Source organism: Arachis ipaensis, chromosome B6 (assembly GCF_059453495.1).
Source record: "Arachis ipaensis isolate K30076 ecotype BB chromosome B6, ASM5945349v1, whole genome shotgun sequence".
In the NCBI taxonomy this organism is placed as follows: domain Eukaryota; kingdom Viridiplantae; phylum Streptophyta; class Magnoliopsida; order Fabales; family Fabaceae; genus Arachis; species Arachis ipaensis.
In genome coordinates this window covers 113796787-113815671 of record NC_142441.1, presented here as the reverse complement: position 1 = coordinate 113815671, position 18885 = coordinate 113796787, and the positions used below count along the sequence as shown (strand labels likewise).

General features: G+C 29.7%; 1 protein-coding gene across 1 annotated transcript; it reads right to left on the bottom strand.

Moving 5' to 3' along the window:
- Window positions 1-293: 293 nt before the first annotated feature.
- LOC107647129 (uncharacterized) lies at window positions 294-3740 on the bottom strand. The gene is made up of 4 exons (XM_016351250.1): window positions 3729-3740; window positions 1140-1478; window positions 587-1027; window positions 294-308 (listed from the first exon to the last, which is right to left on the bottom strand). The coding sequence occupies exons 1-4, from the start codon at window positions 3738-3740 to the stop codon at window positions 294-296; spliced, it is 807 nt and encodes a 268-aa protein (XP_016206736.1).
- Window positions 3741-18885: the final 15145 nt, after the last annotated feature.

Genomic DNA, 18885 nt, shown 5'->3' with positions numbered 1-18885 from the left:
TTAAGAATTGAATGGTTCCTCTTTCAGAAAAGATTTCCGACTTTACTTTTATTGTAAACTATTGTTTTTGAAAAGAGGCATAAGACGGTTATTAGTCACTGGTACGGTTTATCTTCACGTATTCTATTACAGTAATTCCCAAAAACCCTCTACTGAGAACCCTTTCGAGGATGATGTTCTCACCCCCCTACATTTTTCTCCTTTCAGGATATGGGCGTAGAAGTTACGAAGAGTTTATTTAGTTGTTGAGATACTCTGTATTGTTTTAGTTATAGTTTATTGAACCCTCGCCTTTATCTTGATATATCCTGTAAGAGGAATAGGAATTGTATTGGTTAATGCTTGTAATATTATATATGTATATGTATATATATGGATGTACCCTTTATGAGTTTTTGTAAGTTGTATGGTATCTATGGATGTACGTTATTGAAAGAAAGTGTTTTCGGGAGTGGTGTTGCGGTTTAAAGTTTTAAACAGGCTCGTATTTTAGTATTAAATAGTATAAAAGTTATCGTAATGTCCGAACTATCAGAGTGGTGTAGCCGGAAGTGTGAACTTTGGTAGTTAGGGTGTTACATAGAACCCATCTTGGCAACTCATTGTGTGACTCTTTCAAATTCCCATCAATATGCACAACTGCCTTCTGCTTAGCCAACCGCATCTTCCTATAACTCAATCTAAAACCAAAATTTGGCTTGGTGGCATTCTGTAGTACCTTAAATTTAATCAACATCACATCATCATCTCTGAGCATAAGAAAGATGAATGCATATATGACATGATAATCAAGCTTTCTGTAGTCACTAGAAATCTTTATGGCCAGATATGTATGAAGTTCATTATACCTTCTGACCTCGCAAATATCCTTTCGCTGGTGAAGAGTGATCCGAATCAAGCATATGCAACCTTTTTCAAATTTCTTACACTTTCCATGGTACTTGACGTGATTAGACTCCAACGATATATACTCAACCCCACGATAGATGCTATAAGTCTTGACACTTAAAACAACTTCTTCTTTGCTCTAAAATCGTTGACTAACTTGGAACCCTGTTGGAGCTGATGTATCATGGATGCCAGGTTTAAATTTGAAAAGTGTAGTGGATATTGATGAGTTTCATAACTCGATGGTTAACCGGTCCACCCTGACCAACCGGAACATTCATCCCTATATCATCATCACTATCTTCAGCAATCATGGCGAGCTCCACATCATCGTCATCTCGCAATACATCTTCCACAGAATCTGGTTCTCCACCCTCCTTTGAAGCCAGTATCATCCTAGGAATATTTGTAATCGTAATCGCAAGCTTAACAAAAGAATGATTATCACCAAATAAAAGTAAAGATAAAGAGGCAACAACAGACACAGAACTAGAGGCTCCTGGAATTGCTACAGATTGAGGATCCCGATTCGATCCTCTTGAACCAGTGACCACATCTCCAAGCTTGGCCAACAGTTCATGGGTTCTCTCCTTAGAAAATTGATGATAATAATAAAACAAAACTTGTGAATTTTCATCACTATCAATTACAAAGGAGCCGTACTTCACATCATTTATGCCTAGGCATTTTTAGTTGTTTTTAGGCTTCTTTTTGAATAGTTTTCTTAGGTTTGAATCAAAGTTCTTATGTTTTTAAGTGAAGTTTTTATGACTAAGCATATGTTTGAAGTTGTTTTAGAATAACTGTGTTTTCAGGATTTATTTTCAAGTAATCGGGATAAAAGAACAAGAAAACACAAGTACATTTCCAGGGAAGAAACACAAAGTTGGCGCCAGGCTTCAAGAGGCCAAGTCCAGTGCTAGCATAGGGGAGCCAACGCCAGAACATGTGCCCAATGGTGTGAATTTTGAAAACCACAAACAAACCAATAAGTGCACCGAGTTGTACCAAGTAATACCTCAGGTGAGTGAGGGTCGATCCCACAAGTATTGATGGATCATGCAATAATTGTTGAGTGATTTACTTAGTTAGACAAGCAAAAAGGGGTGTTTGAGAGTTCAAATTGCATTAAACAATAATCAGAGAAATTTAGAATGCAAATAGTAAATTAGTTATGAAAATTATATGAGAAAATAGTTAAGGTTTTGAAGATATTTACTTTTCTGGATTAATAATTCTTATTAACCACTTCGATTATGCAAGGATTTAATCTATAGCAACTTTAAGTGATTAGATTCCAATTCCTTGGTAATTTAATTCTCCTCTAACTCAATTAACTGCCAATTCCTTGGTCACTCAATCTAATTAGAGGGTTTAAGTTCAAACCCTAGTTTATAGCCACACAAAACCCTAAAGATCCAAAGATGATATAATTATATGTCACGTATCATATAAAATTTAGATAATTAGAGAGTTCTGAAAATTCAGTTTCAAATTATTATTCAGGTGAAATAACTTTTCCAAGATTCAACAAGAATTCAATTTAGAAAAGAGATATTTTCTAGTACACTCTAATCCACGGCAACGACACCAAAAACTTGTGCAGATTTCGAAAACCACAAACTTACCGACAAGTGCACTGTGTCGTACCAAGTAATACCTCAGGTGAGTGAGGGTCAATCCCACGAGGATTGATGGACCAAGCAACAATGATTGAATGATTCACTTAGTCAGACAAGCAGAAAATGGTGTTTTGGGATTTAAAAGCAAAACAGTAAATTTGGTGTGAGAAATATATGAGAGAATAGTTAGGGTTTCAGAGGTATTTATTTTTATGGATTAATATTTCTTACCAACTATTTTAATCATGCAAGATCCAATTCATGGCAAGACCCTAATTGACTAAACCCTGATTCCTTAGTAATTTAGTCTCCTCTAACCTAATCAACTGCCAATTCCTTGGTCACTTAATATAGATTAAAGGGTTAAGTCCAATTCTAGTTTATTAGCCACAAAATTCCTAATTATCCAAATATAAGAGGATTATATATCACGTATCCCATTAAGTCCAAGTATTTAGTGATTTAGGAGGAATTACTTTCAAGTTGTTATTCAAGTGAGTTAACTTTTCCAAGAATCAACAAGAATTCATGTAGAACAAGAGTTATTTTCCAATATACTCAAATTCATAAGATGAAGAACGAAAGTAATCCTTGAATTTAAATCCATAGAATAATTAAAATAGAGTGACAATAGTATTAATCCATAGAATAAACAGAGCTCCTAACCTTAACAAGGAAGGTTTAGTTGCTCATGGCTCAAAGAAAAACTTGGGTTGTAAAATGTGTGTAAAGTCTAGAATGAGGTAGAAGAGAGAAGAGAGAGTCCGAATCTTTTTCCTTTTATATCTAACCTAATTTTATTTGAAAATAAAATAGAATATAAATTTTAAACCTAAAAGATTGTGTTTTGAAATACTAATTACCAAAAAAAAAAAATAAAACTAATTACTAATGAGAATCTAAGCCAACGAAGCCTTCTTTAAGAATCATATTCGCGCTACTGGCGCTAAATGCCAGCGCCAACTTCACAGAATGGCTGCACGCTTTTCAAAGCAAGTGCGCGCTAAACGTCAGATGTGGCTATAAGAAAAAAAAATATATAAATGCATTGGGATGATTGAATTTCGGAACATTAAGGACGAAGATGTATGTCACCTTCACTTTTTTTATGTTGACATTGCATTTGAGTTCTATAATAGGTATGCAAGGACAAGAGGTTTTAGTGCTCGAAAGAACAGGACTAGGAAGAGTCGTGCGGGCGTACTTAAGTTGAAGAACCTTGTATGTCATCGTGAAGGATTTAGCCCACAAAATAATTATGACACTGAAAACTGTAAGAAAAAAACCCACGCCATAGACAAGGTGTGGACGCAGTGCAATGATGAAGATTCGTCTAGATGTACCTGGTGGTCGTTGGATTATTTTTTATTTTTCTGATGGACACAGTCATCTTCTTCTAAATTGAACGGATAGCTTCGTGGGAATAGATTCATGTCTGATGCTGATATTGGACACATGATTAACATCAGAAAGGGTGAGATTAGTGTTGGGCAGATATATCGGGCATTAGCAAATCAGGCAGGTGGCTATGAGCATCACGCAAAGAACATGTATAATAAAATAGCAAAACAGAGGTGCCAGTACCGGGTGATGCATATGCAGTTTTGAAGTATCTAGAAGATCAAGCAACAAATGACCCTTCTCTGTATTTTAATCTTCACATAGATGTCGATGGTACTTTCTGCAATTTATTCTGGTGTGATGGTCTCAGCAGGGCAGATTACTCAGTATTTGACAATGTGCTGGCTTTTGTTGCTACCATAAGAGGAACAAATATATGTGTCCATTGGTGGTATTTTCTTGTGTCAATCATCACAACCAAACAATTATTTTTGCTGCAGCTTTAATTTGCAATGAGGAAAAAGACACATATAGGTGGTTGTTACAACAATTGAAGGTGGCAATGAATGGGAAAGCACATGTTTTGGTTATCACGGATGGTGATCTATCAATGAAGTTCGCCATTGAGAAAGAGTTTCCTAATGAACATAATAGATTATGTGCATAGCAGCTGATTCGCAATGCAACAAGTAATATTGGCAAGCTCCAATTCACCTTCATATTTAAAAAATGTATGCTATGCGACTATGAAATTGATGTATTTCATCAAAAGTGATTTGAAATTGTTGAGAAATTTGGTGTTGAAAACAAGAATTGGATCCTAGATATGTATGAGGAGAGACATTTGTGGACAAATGCACATATAAGAGGAAAATTTTTTGCTGATTTTTGGACTACTTCTCAGTGTAAGGGATTGAACTCGATCATTGCAAAGTATGTCAATTCAAGGTATAATCTGGTTGAGTTCATTCAACACTTTAATCAATGTGTTGACCATACTCGGTGGAAAGAGGTCCAGGCTGACCTTGCATCTGTGAATGGGAAACCAGTATGCAAACATGTTTCGAACATTTAGAGAGGAGTGCTGCCAATGTTTACACTCTATCTATATTTCATCTGTTCCAACCAATCCTTGTACAAGATGCATCAATGAAGGTAATAAACATGAGGCAAGCTAGCTCTTATGTGATTTACTCTGTCGGTTTGGACCGAAAGTCAAATGAGATGTGGCATGCATTTTTTTCTTGACATTGAGATAGAGTTCAATTGTTCATGCATGAGAATGGAGTCATTTGGCATACCTTGTGAACATATAGTTTGTGTGTTAGTGTATAAAAATATAGATGAGTTGCCAAGGTAATTAGTCTTGCCTAGGTGGACCAAGACTGCCAAAGCAGGTTTACAAAACACGACTGAATTTAGGTGGGATTCTTTGATTCTAAGTCAATATCGTTGTTTGATGGACTAGTTTAGACAACTAGCTAACATTGCTTGCCAAGATAACAAGATATTTATCTTCACACGGAAAGTGGCTATGAATTTGTTAAAACAATTTAGGGAGGAAGATGCTACACAAAAAGAGTTGGCTAATGATGTAAATAGTGTGAAAACGGATGTGCAAGTGAATGCTTCTAGAGCTGGGCTTGCAACCAATGATATGGGACATGGTATTCCAAGGGACCCAAGAATATGTAGGACAAAGGGAAGTGCTGCACAATTCAATGAAAGAAAACATCGATGTGTTAAGTGTGGCATGGAGGGCTACAATCGAACAACTTGTCATGTTCGTCGAGACATTAATCGGTTAGAAGGCAATGAATTTGATATATTTGAGGATGACTTGGTTGATCAGGTGAACATTGAAGATGATGAAGTTGTAAGTATATAGTCAATAAGTTACAATAATATGTTATTTGCTTCTTATTAGCTAGTACTAATGATATTGTTTTGCTTATATTGTAGGTATATGATGAGAATATTCCGTATGATAGCAATGAAGTTGTTGTAATATGATATAGTTAATGGTTTAAGGTTGTAGAATCCTTTGTCTGAGTAAAAGCCTTATACTTACTACAAATACAGATATGTTGGTCTCAAGGAAGGAAAAAAAATGTCATTTTCATCCTTTGATTTTACATTTTTAAAATGTTACAATGAATTCTGCATTACCCTTTTTCAAGCAACAAGGGAATTTGATTTCTGGTTGCGTTGGGTGAGTGTTTTCAAGAAGAATGAGCCATTGATCTTATTTAGTGTTCTATAATTTTTTTTTATTTTAATTTTTTTAATGGAAGCTTGAGGAGGAGAGAATTCCTGTATATTTTGAAGACTATTGTTTTATAGTTGACGTGTTTAATATCTTACATAAAGGATGATCAATTTTTGGCCTTTTACTTATGGTTAGGTACGTAGATCTTTAGCATTGTATAATTATAACGGGACAGTTCAAATATTGATTTATTTTATAATCATGAAAATTATTTAGGCATGGTTTCGTATAATAATAGGCAAGACAAGAATGTTTTAGTGTTTAGAGGAGAATTTAATGATAGTAGCATTTTTGGTGAATCGTTGATATGTTTATATTGTTTATATTGCACTTTAAATCTTTCTTGTTTGGTAACTCTTTTTTATAAGGGTATTTGCTATTATAAAGTAGTAAACTAATTCAGTCTATATAGCGATCGTTATATAGTCTTTAGCACTTACCACTTACAAGTCCAAACAGGGGGATTGAAAAAAAGTCATATTTACTACAAAATAAATTACTAAACAACTTCTTCTTAAAAGAATACTTTATCGGGTCATGCTTGTATAATACTATACCAAAACAATGATAATTAATGAGGTTTAGGAGTCAAAGAATGTTCTCTTGTATCACTAGTTGTTAAACTAATCATAATTATATTCAAGTTTGTATTTGCACATATATAATAATAATAATAATAATAATAATAATAATAATAATAATAATAATAATAATAAGGATTCTCTAATTAGTATGATTAGTGAATAGATCATTATTATTCAAGTTTTAAGTAATTTTGTTTTTATAGTTATGAAATATATATTGTACAGTTTATTTTTTTATTTTAATAAAAAAAGCTCACTATAAAAAAAGAAAAAAATGAGGTAAATAACATTGATGATTTTGAGGTTTAATAATAATTATGAGTAAGTTCTTACTAGGATAACAATAAAGTGATTCACAATGAAAGAAATAAAAAAATGCACAATAAAACAATTTGTCTATCGTATTAAGTCTAAAAGGAAGAGATGAATAATTATTCTCCAATGATGCTACTAGTGTATCATAAGCCACCATAATTAAAATCTCTTGTTAACATCTGCTTGTATCGTATTTCAATCTCTGGTGTCGAAATCTAATGCTAAATACATTATACTCCTTCTGTCATGCAGCTTTAATTTATTTTAATAAGTGTTAACACATGTATTAGTGTAATTAACGAGCATAATTGTCTATGTTAAAAGTTATCTTTGAGAAAACTACAGGAGTAAATTTCTATTACATATCTACTCATTGCGTAATCAATACAGTTAAATTATTGTTGTGTAACAATGTATCATATAATACCACACAAGACAGTCGAAAGCAATATATATATATATTAAATTAAATAACTAACAATTTTAATAATTACCTATTTATACACTTAAGAATACCTATTGGCCTGCGGACTTTCTAATCCTAAAAAATCACTATATTTTGTATACCACATTCTGTATACTTCTCTGAAAATATTATTTTAGAAAGAGCCACTCCTTGTAATAAAAATATTGTGCTTTATTATTTAAAGTAAATATAATATTTGCTTTGTATGTAGAATAGGTGAACTTACTACATTTCTAAAATGGTGTTTGTGTGGTTCATCATCTTCAACCTTATAGTGAGAGTCTAAATGATAAAGTATTTTATTAGAAATTCTCATTACCATTAGATATCAGTGATTTTCGTTCTCTTTGATTAGGACATATATCTATATAACAAATAGGATGTAATATGTTTGAATACAAGTTTGAGTACTTTTTATATTACAATAAAAATAATGCAAATAATTAATGAGAACTTACAAATTGAAGGTCACGGATTGGTGGCATATAATGTGCATATTTTTTTAGTAGATCTTGATTCTCCATATATAATGATACGTCATCCTAAGTATGTTTGAGGACATTGGTTATTTATTTTACCTTGTTAAAATGAGACAATCAAGATTTTAACTTACCACAAAGGATGGTGAAAGGGACCAAATATTCTTTAATTTTGTTATGCTAAGATTTGATGTTACCTTCAATGCCATCAACTTCATTACCAGTTCAGACACTTGATTTTTAGGTATAAGACAAAACAGATCTTTTTTGGTTGCAGTTGTGTCATAAATATGAACCAAATCCTTTTTAACACAAAGCTACAATTTTAGACACAGAGATAACTAAAATTAAAAATAAAAGAAAGCTAAAAATAATCCTTATGTTATATCATTATCATCACTAAAGATGTACATAGCTATGTTGACCAAGTCCTCACTCAATTTCATGTCTTGTGGTGGTCTGAATCTACAATTAAGATTTTTCATACAACAAAGAGGTTATCTATAATATACATATTCAAATAATATACTGAAAAATACTTGTAAATATATGAAATACTTTTGAGATAGAAGATTACTTGAATACCATTTTCTATTTTTTTTTTGCAGAGTTCATTCTACTTGTTAACCATGCATTGTCTATATTGAAAGTTAACGGCCTTTGCGTTGTCTAGTTGTCACTATTTTGCTTGATAATTGAATTTTGTACTCAAACTTAGGCATTTTAGCGGCCGTGTAATAGCAAACGCTTTAAAAGCTATGTTTTGGATAGATAGTAGATTATTGGCTCCTACTAATTTGCCCTCTTGCCTTACAAACTTACTCATATGTTCTTGCATTGTTTTATGAGTTATACTATTTGTTTGGAAGTTCAGTCTTAATTTTAGCTTCGACCTTCCTTCTCTATTGACGCCTGTTTGCATTCTTTTGCAAAATGATGATGGCATGTTGTCTAAAATCTCAGCGTCCTTATTCTTATCGGATAAATTAGTAAACACACAAGTCTTCGTAATTGCAGACTTTTCTTGCAATGGACACAAGTTCTTTGTTACATTATCAAAAGATTTATTATTCATCTCGTATACGTCTATATAATCAAATTTCTCGTGATGCTTCTCATCAATTTTACATTAATAGAAGGTTAGTTTATCAAGTGACTTTTTCGCTTGGCACATTACTTTCTTCATCTCATCACTCTCTTGATTAGAGATTATGCAATAAAAAAAAAATTAGTATCGGTATATTTAAAAGACATTCTAATTTATCAAGAGTTGGATATATTACTTTTATTGCATGTAGAACTTGCTTCAACAAAAAAGTTTTAATAATGTCCATTGAAAAAGATCCCATGTGATCATTTGTTTCTTTTTCTTTCATTGATCTACTGAATTATAATATTAGTTTTAATAAAAAATAATATGACACAATGACTAATAGTGTTTTGTATTTGAGTGTTAAAATATACAAAATAAGATTATATTTCATACAATTAATTTTTTTTAATAATTTAAATATGACCAGTAATAATTTATAATTTGAATTAAAATTAAAAAATTAAAACCAAAACCGAATCTAAAATTAAGATCTTTACCGCCAAGATTGTGTATATTTTTTTTAAATAACCTTATCAATAATGAATATGATGTTCTTTTAATATTAATTTTTTTAAAAGATAAAACCAGAACATTTTATATATTTTTATTATTTTTAATTTATTTTATTTTACTCTAATCAGTTTATCTTTTTTAATTAATTTTTTATAAAAAAATAAAATAAAAATATTTTTGAAATTTTTATTATTTTTATCTTGTTTTACTTTACAATAATAAGTTCTTCTTTTGTCGTTAGTCTTTTTTTAAAAAAAAAAAGATAAAATTAAAATATTTATAAAATTTTTATTATTTTATTTTATCTTATTTTTTATCATTAAATTTTATATATATTTATATTAATGGGTTATATAGTATAATACAAGACAAAATACGATCTAAGTGAGCAATAAGAGATTATTTCAATAGAGCACAATACAGGTTAAGAATATGTTTAACAATTTAACAAAAAGGATCAAAAACATAGAATCGGTAATTCATATTCTAAACCCAAAGATTAATGTGATCATGGCACAACAGATAACTTTCACAAATGGTGGCTCGATATTGAATTCTAATATAATTCTACACTCTTAAAAAATATATAAACTAGCAGTGACCTTACTAGCATTCTATCCACTTAACTCAAAATGTTCTATTCAAATATCACTTATGAATCAATAAATTCATCTAATGGACAACCACAGGTTAAAATAAGAGTTGTACTATACTATAGGTAAACTTTTTTTATTTTTATTTTTATCTTTGCTTTATTTTTTTCTATTTAATCTTAAAACTATATTTTTTTAATTACAGTGGTGGACATTTATTGCATTCGAATCTACATCTTCGATGATGTTAACTGAGCTTGAAGTTGATGTTGCAGCCTATATTTTTTTGAATACGCTAGAGGCGTATGTGTGATTTATTTTTATGTGTAATATATAATAATTTAAATTTCTATGATTCTTCTAGCTAACCATTTTATGACTTTAACAGTTCTAAACAGTTAGTAATCACACTAGATAAAAAAGACTATAGAAGTACTGATAAACTCCATTTTTAGGGTTTATCTTGTGCTTAATTTAGTAGATTCTATCCATTATTCTCACACTTATTCATATAATTCGCATGCTTTACATTTTTTCTCCTAATTTTGTACTATGATTGAAAACATACTTCTTTGGCCTTAAATTTGCTAATTTTAATCCCCTCTTATTATCATTCGATGCCGTGATATGTTTGATGAGTGTTTTCAGGGTTTATAGGGCAGGAACGGCTTAGAGGATGGAAAGGAAGCATGCAAAAGTGGAAGGAACGCAAGAAAATGATGTTTTGAGAAGCTGGCAATGACGCGTATGCGTGACCGACGCATACGCGTGACAAAGCGTCACGTGCTGCATTACACAGAAGACGCTGGGGTGATTTCTGGGTTACTTTTGGCCCAGTTTCAAACCCGAAAGTGAAGCTTAGAGGCTGTAGAGTAGAGCTGGATGGGGAAATGATTCATTCAACACTTTCATACACATTAGTGAGGTTTTAGATGTAGTTTTTAGAGAGAATCTCTCCTCTCTCTAGGATTTTAGGTTTTTTAGTTTTATTTCTTCTCCAATTCATATTTGCATGTTGCTTTAATTTAGTTCCTCTTCTACATTCTATTATTCTAGCACTTTAGTTATCTATTTCTCTTTGTGATTTCCTTATTTTGCTACTTTAGTTTATGAATTCTTCATGTTAAATTCAATTTTCTTTTAATGCAATTTGAGATATTTCATGTTTATTGCTTCTTTCTTCAATTGTTGTTATTGATTCCTTGCAATTGGTTGTTTAGATTTAATATTCTCTTATTACTTTTCTATGCTTTTATTTTGTACCTTCTAAATGTTTGATAAAATGTTTGGGAGGATTTTAAATTAGATTTTTGTATTCTTAGCTTGGATTGAGTAATTTGAGACTCTTGAGTTATCAAAACTCATTTGTTGATTGGTACTTGAAGATTGCCGGTTAGCTTGAACTTCACCAAAGCTAGTATCTCACTTTGAGTTGACTAGGACTTGTGAACTCAAGTTAATTGTATGTACTTGACTTTCCTCCATTGGTTAGAGGTTAACTAAGTGAAGGCAACTCGCACTTACCATCACAATTGACACTGATAATAAGAATAAAACTTTTAATTATCAATCCTTGCTAAGAGCTTTCTTAGTTACTAATTTATTTTCTTTTTATTTACATTCTTTGTTTATTAAACTCAAAATCCAAAAAGATACAACCTCATAACCAATAATAAACTACACTTCCCTGCAATTTCTTGAGAGACGACACGAGATTTAAATACTTCGGTTAATTTTATTAGGTTTGCTTAAGTGACAAACAAATTAAATTTGATTGAGGTTTAATTGTCGGTTTAGAACTATACTTACAACGCGCTTATTTTTGTGAAATTTTTTACCGACGATTTTTCCCCATCAAGTACATTTAAATGTCTCGTGCTAAAAAATTGTATCAAATCATGAGAAAGTATAAAAGTCAATGCATAATACCTTTTTTTATAATTATATTTTTTGTTTGTAATTTGTATTTTACCTATAAACATGTTTTACATATCAATTTAACATATTATAGGTTATAAACCTGGTTGCACTTATGTTAACACGTGTATTTCGATGTAGGAGTGAAGATCCAATTTACTAGTTTATGCCTAGGCATTTTATAGTAAATTTATCCTTATAATATTTTTAAAATATTAGTTAATATTATGGGCCAATATTTTGTACGAATATACTAATATATAGAGAAGTTCTTACTTCTAGACAAAATCATGCCATGTACTCACATGAGTAAAGTTTAAAATTATCAATTAAAAAATAGTGTTAAAAGTAAAATACATTTTGATTTAACAAGTATTTTTCTATTTGCAGCGATATGCTTTAAGTAATAAATATAAGCCGACTGAGGTTACCTATGATTTTTTTGGAGCTTATATGTCACAGAAAATTAACCATGTCATTAGGGTACAAATGATCAATTTGTTTCCCATTAATATACTATTTTCTAATGTTTATAATGGTTTAAGGTTAATTGCAGATTTTTATCCATATCTATGAGGATCCACATCGGTATCACTACAAGAAAATAGAATATTTGTAACAAAAATTTTGTATCAAATTTAAAATTGTTACAAAAAATAATTTTTTGTAATAATAATTAGTGATTGTCACAAAAGAATAATGTTTTGTAACAATATTACAAATTGTTACAAAACATGCTAATATTTTATAACAACCTGATTTTTTTATTACGAATTATGTTAGCTTTTGTAACGAACTATTGTTTCGTTACAAAATATTATAATATTTTGTAACAAAGAATAAAGTAGTTGCAAATATTTGAAATATTTTGTAACAAAATATTTTTTGTTTCAAAAACTTCGATTATTTTGTAACAAAAAATTAATTTATCACAAAATTCAACATTATTTGTAACAAGTTACTTGTTTGTCACAAAATATAAGTATATTTTATAATAAAAAAATTATTTTAAAATGTTAAACACTTTGAGAGTAAAAAAATTGTTTATATAATTCTTTTCAGAATAATTTTAATTTGTTTCAAAAATTAAAATATTTTACATATTGTTTATATTTATTAATTTTTAAAAATTGTAAATATTCTTTTAAAAAATTAATATATAATTTTTATTAATAATCAGATTTTTAATGTTAACTAAAAATTAATTTGTGAAACTTAAAAAAATTTAATTAAATTATAAATATAAATAACAATAATTAAATATAAAAGAGAAAAAACTAAGATACACAAATATAATTTTAAGTAATTAAAATTCTTATGTAATTTTTTATAATTGGTTATTTCATATGATTTGAAATTAAAATTTAGTAATGGAAGCATTATATAATTTAATTTAAGTAATTTCTATTATGAATAAATTATAGTTTATTTTATTAAATTGAGCTCTAAGAGATTAATTTATTAAAAATGATTAAATTAATTTTTATAAATACTTTAAGTTTAAGTTAATTAATGTTTATGTACAATTTTTATTATAATTAGTTATTTTATATAAATTGAAATTAAAGTTTTGGTAATAGAAAAATAATGAAAAATTATATCAATAATCTGAATAATTAATATTTTCGGGTTCAAAACTGTATTTTATAAAATGTGATTAATACGTTTATTTTATAATTTAAATTAAAAATAATTATTTAAACTCATTGATATATTGATAAATAAAATTTTACACGTTATGAAAGTAATCTTTTATAGTATTAAATTTAAATTTTAAATTATTATTTTATCTCAAATATTTTGTAAAATTATTATATTACTTATATATATTTTATCTTAACTTAAAATTCCTAAATTAAAACCTAATTTTATAAAACATAAACCTATACATATATTCAAAAAGGAAAGAAAGAAATAGGGGGGAGCTCGAAGGGGAAACGGGAATCAGAAAGCGAGGGAACCGGGAGGGAAGAAGGAAGGGGAAGAGGGAGACGGCGTGATGGGCATCACTGCCACCGGCGCCGCCGTCGAATCACGACGGGGGAGAAGGAGAGAGAAGCAGAACCGCAGAAAGAGAGATTGACAGAGACGTTCAGGCCGTTCGTTCGTCCTCGTCGACGTTAGTTTCACTATCGTCGAGCTTGAAGGAGAAAGGGAGAGCGACACTGACAGAGAGATTGACGGAAGCCAGTGAAGCGCGTGAGAGAAGGGAAGCCGATTTTGTCATCGCCGCCGCACCCAGTCGCGTCGGTCGAGCTCGCCGTCGCTGGAGGTGAACCGGTGTCGCGTCCTTGCTGCCAGAGCCACCAGCACATATCAGCCACTAAATTTCAAGTCACAAAGTGCGCAAAAGGAACGCCAAACTCAAAAGTCTGCTCAACCTTCAACTTATCCTCAAATTGAATTGCTTGATGATGAAGAGGAAATTATTTTTGTAGCCGGGTATGGAGAAAATCCAAGTTCAGATTACTCAGTTGTGAATCTTCCAGAAAACGACATGGGGCCACTAAATTAGGGGCAACATGTAAGTAACTGATGTAGTTTACAAAAGTAGTGTGTCAGTCTTTTATCTGATATAGAGTAACATGTAGTGTTGGCTTCTATATGAACCTAACTCGGAAGAAATAATAATTTGATTGGTGTGAATTTTAACCAAAAAATCTATTAGAAAGTTGGAGCATGTTCATAGTTATTTCTATGCTTGTGTCTTTTTGTAGATCTTGTAACGGTACAAAGTTTTGAGAAGAAGAATTAAATATTCTTGGATTGTTATGTAAAATTGTGCTCATTTCATTCAAATTGGCATTGCAACCATGATTTACACTTGGATCTTTTGCCTTTTAATTTAAGCATAAATCCAAGGTTGGGTAATGAATAAGGAAGTGAGTTGAGATGTAGCTGAGATGTCATGTTCTAAATGGAATGAGTATAATTTTGTCATGACAGGGGAATATATAATAATTTTTGTATCCATTTTATGTCTTAATTTATCTCCTTTTCTGTTTTTATGTTTTATCTGTTGTAAATTTAGCTCTTTTCTGTTGATTTACACATTCAATTCAACTCTTCTATAACTAGTTCTTCTTTTTTCTTCTTTATTTATAACTTTGATGTTAGGCCTTTGGTTGAATGCGCTGGGTTGTTCATTTCTTGTGAGCATGGCTTTCCTTGTCTGTCTCATTATCCTCCCTTTAATCTTTGGTAAGTAATTTATTTCTCATTCTATATTGTGGATCATATAATCCAAATTGATCTTTTCAAACATCATAAAGGGACTATTTATGTTGCGCAAAACTGAACTTTTCTGGATTACTCTCCTATTTCAGTGCAAGGGAAACCATCCAAGGCTGTTGTTGATACTTTGGAAGTTATTCTTTTCGGGTTTGAATTTTTTATTATGACAACTATTGAGGTGTTCAAAGAAAAATTTGAAGAGCAACGAACACGGCAAGAGAAAGAATTAGATCGAGTGAAAGCTCAATTGGAAGCTCAACACGCCATTGTGAACTCATTCATAGCGCGCTTTGACAATGAAAGAAACTAGACAATTAAAGGTACCCTAAAATTGCTTATTATGATTTAATATATATTCATAGATGATTCATATAGTTTAATTGTATATGGATAATCACCTATTATTTGGTTTGATAAATTTGGTTGTGTATTGGCTGAGAAATAAGTAATGAATTAGTTGTTTTTTATGGAACCGTAGACGGTGAAAATTAAATATCCAAGTTTTAGGAGAGGTTTTGTCAAAATTTTTCTAAAAATTTTGGATAAAAGTTAATGAAAAAAATTATAATTGGTGTTATATCTTATTTCTAATTTTTTGTTTTGGTTTCTCATTTACAGGAGTGCTAAAATGGTGACAACATCCTATCTAAAGGACTCAAGAACATTTTGATTCATAGAAACACTAATCTATGTTAGACTTTTAACTTTTGGTTAAACTTGTGTAAAAAATATAACTTGTAGAACTAATCAATGTAGTCACTAATGTTATTTTGTTTTAAAACAATTTTAGTTAAATGAAGCATGTTCGAATTATCTATATTTTTACATATTATATAAATGTTGACTTGCTTAGTAAAGTAGTTAATATATCAGTTAATTAAAAAAATAATTTGGTAAATTATGCATGCAATATTTATTAAAAAAATTATTACAAAATAAATATTGTGCTTTTGTAACTAAAGAAAAAAATATTACAAAATCAAGTTATATTTTGTAACAAAATTTTATGATAAAAAAATATATTGTCACAAAATATTTTGAAGATTAAAATTTGTTTTCACTTTTGTAACAAATTTTGGTTTTTGTATCAAAAAAATTTGTTAGAAAATATTACTTTGAATTGTAACAGTTTCATTTTTTGTTACAAAAATTTTTTGTAACGGGACATACTGCAACGACCCATTTTTTTGTTACAAATTTCTTTTGTTTCAAAATTTCGATTTTTTGTAACAATTTTTTGTTACAAATATTGCTTTTTTTATAGTGTATTTGGTTATTGTTGACTTTACAAGTTGTTGCCTAATCTTATTGGATTCACTCTCTTGTGTCGAAAAATATCAACAACGCAAAAGGAACGTAATTAAAGTGGTAATTATTTGTTCTAAAATAGTACTCAATCATCTTGAATCACTTAACAATTTAAATAACAGTTTATTGTAATTAGTACTTGTAATTAATTTAAATCACATATAATTAACTCCTGTACATGCAACTTATTTGGAAGCGATCTTAGATGTTCATATTTTTTATGATAATAAGTCTAAAGTTATAGATTGCTCTGGATTTTAGTCTATCACATCTCTTGGTCTACTCACTCAAAAAAATAAATAGTAAGTCTTCTCACTATTTTCTTTTGAATATTATAACAAGTTCAGTAGTTTATATCTTGCATTTATATAATAACTATTTATTAAATGCTTTATATCTTAGGAATGATAGTAGAGTTTTGGTGGCGAGTTGGATGAGAGAATGTAATTTAGACGCTGACTTCAAAATTTAGGTAATATCTATAATATTTGTATTTTTAACATTATTTTTTCAACACGCTTTTAATTATAATTATATTATTGGTGTTTTAATTAGATTAATAACTCCATACGAATGAGACTTGCTGTGGATCTAATTTTAGAGGAGTACAACGATTTTAGTCCTGTAATCTAAAAGAATGCTTGAAAATATAGGAGTAGGGTGAAAGTAGAGCAAGAAGATATTTGAAAATGATGAATATTTTTTTTTTAAATATTTTTACTATTTTTTTTAAAAGTCAAATTGTTGAATTATTTTTCATTAAGTTATATACTAATTTATCCTTCCTCTATATGTTACAATTCTATATTATTAATTTCTTTAAATTTTTCAGTTATATGACAAAGAAAATAATATAAGTTATTAGTGACCTATATATTATTGTAACTAATTATTACTGAGTATAATAGATACAATATAACTTAATCAAAAGAATGAGCAATAGCAAAGTTCAAACATATCCTAAATTTATAAGATACAATTGATCTATAAATGCACAAAAAAAAATAATGACCTACTAATCTAAAGAATCATATTGAAAAAAAGAATTAGACCATAATTACAAAAATTTGCTATTAACCAAGACCAACTAAAATCTTGGACCCAGGATTGGAAACTTGTTAAAACCTTTACTTGTCCAAATGGCAAAAGCAACAACTTTCAGTCACTTCTGATGTAATGCAATATTATTGAAACTAGCAATCTTTGAACCATTAAGCATACTTCTCCACAAACTCATTTAGAAAATCAACAAGCTTGTCTTTATTGACGTTTGATATCATCACCACATGTACTATATTTTTCTGGCATACTTCAGTTTTGTTATCTGAACACACAAGGCATTAGACACCCCACAAATTTGTGGTTGGAGACTCTAACACTACTAATGGATTTTTTAAAAGAAACTCTTGGAGCCTGATATAATTTTTAAATGCAAGACAAATAACAAGCTACAGTAGCATAGACAAGGTTATGTGCCAGAACCAAAATGCTATAAAAAATAAAGAATTACAACAAAAGTACAATAATACATACGAGTTCCAATTAAAAAAGAGAGGAGAAAAAAATAAATATGCATTCAATATCACGTTTCTAAAATTTAAATATTTCTGAAATTTAAACTAACAAATTTTACAAAAGATATCATGAGATAAAATTAATCAAATCCCTTCAGGAGTGCATCCTCGTCCAAAACTATACAAGCCAACATAATTTTTCTTGATTGCTCCATTGTTGTATACTAATACGGTGGAAAGATTTCGATCTGAATAGTTAGAAATGTAATCAGTTGATATTATGTTGACAAATTTTGTTGCAAGATGTAACCAGTTCTTCAATGAATTGCATCAAAATCTCACATTCAGTAATGCTATCAAAAATAAAAGTATAATAGATTTCATCAATCAGCACAAGAAGCATAACAATAAGATTAAACAAATTTGGATCACCCAAATAATTTATAGATATTATATGAGGACGTGTGGTGTTTGAAAACATTTTCTAGAATTTGAATATAGAAATGTCATATAGCATACTTATCTTTGTAAAGGATGACAACTATCCAAACATTAGAGAGAGCCTGTAAAACCTCTAGAACGAAACTAGATCATGACTTGGGAACCACAGATTCAAACCTCAAAATTTTAGCTGCTTCCTTGATCTCAGCTAATCTCTTTTTCCTGTTAAAGCATAATGATTTATATCATAAGATATAGAATAAGAGCAAGACTTAATCTACTTACACCTCATTCATTACTCATTCCAT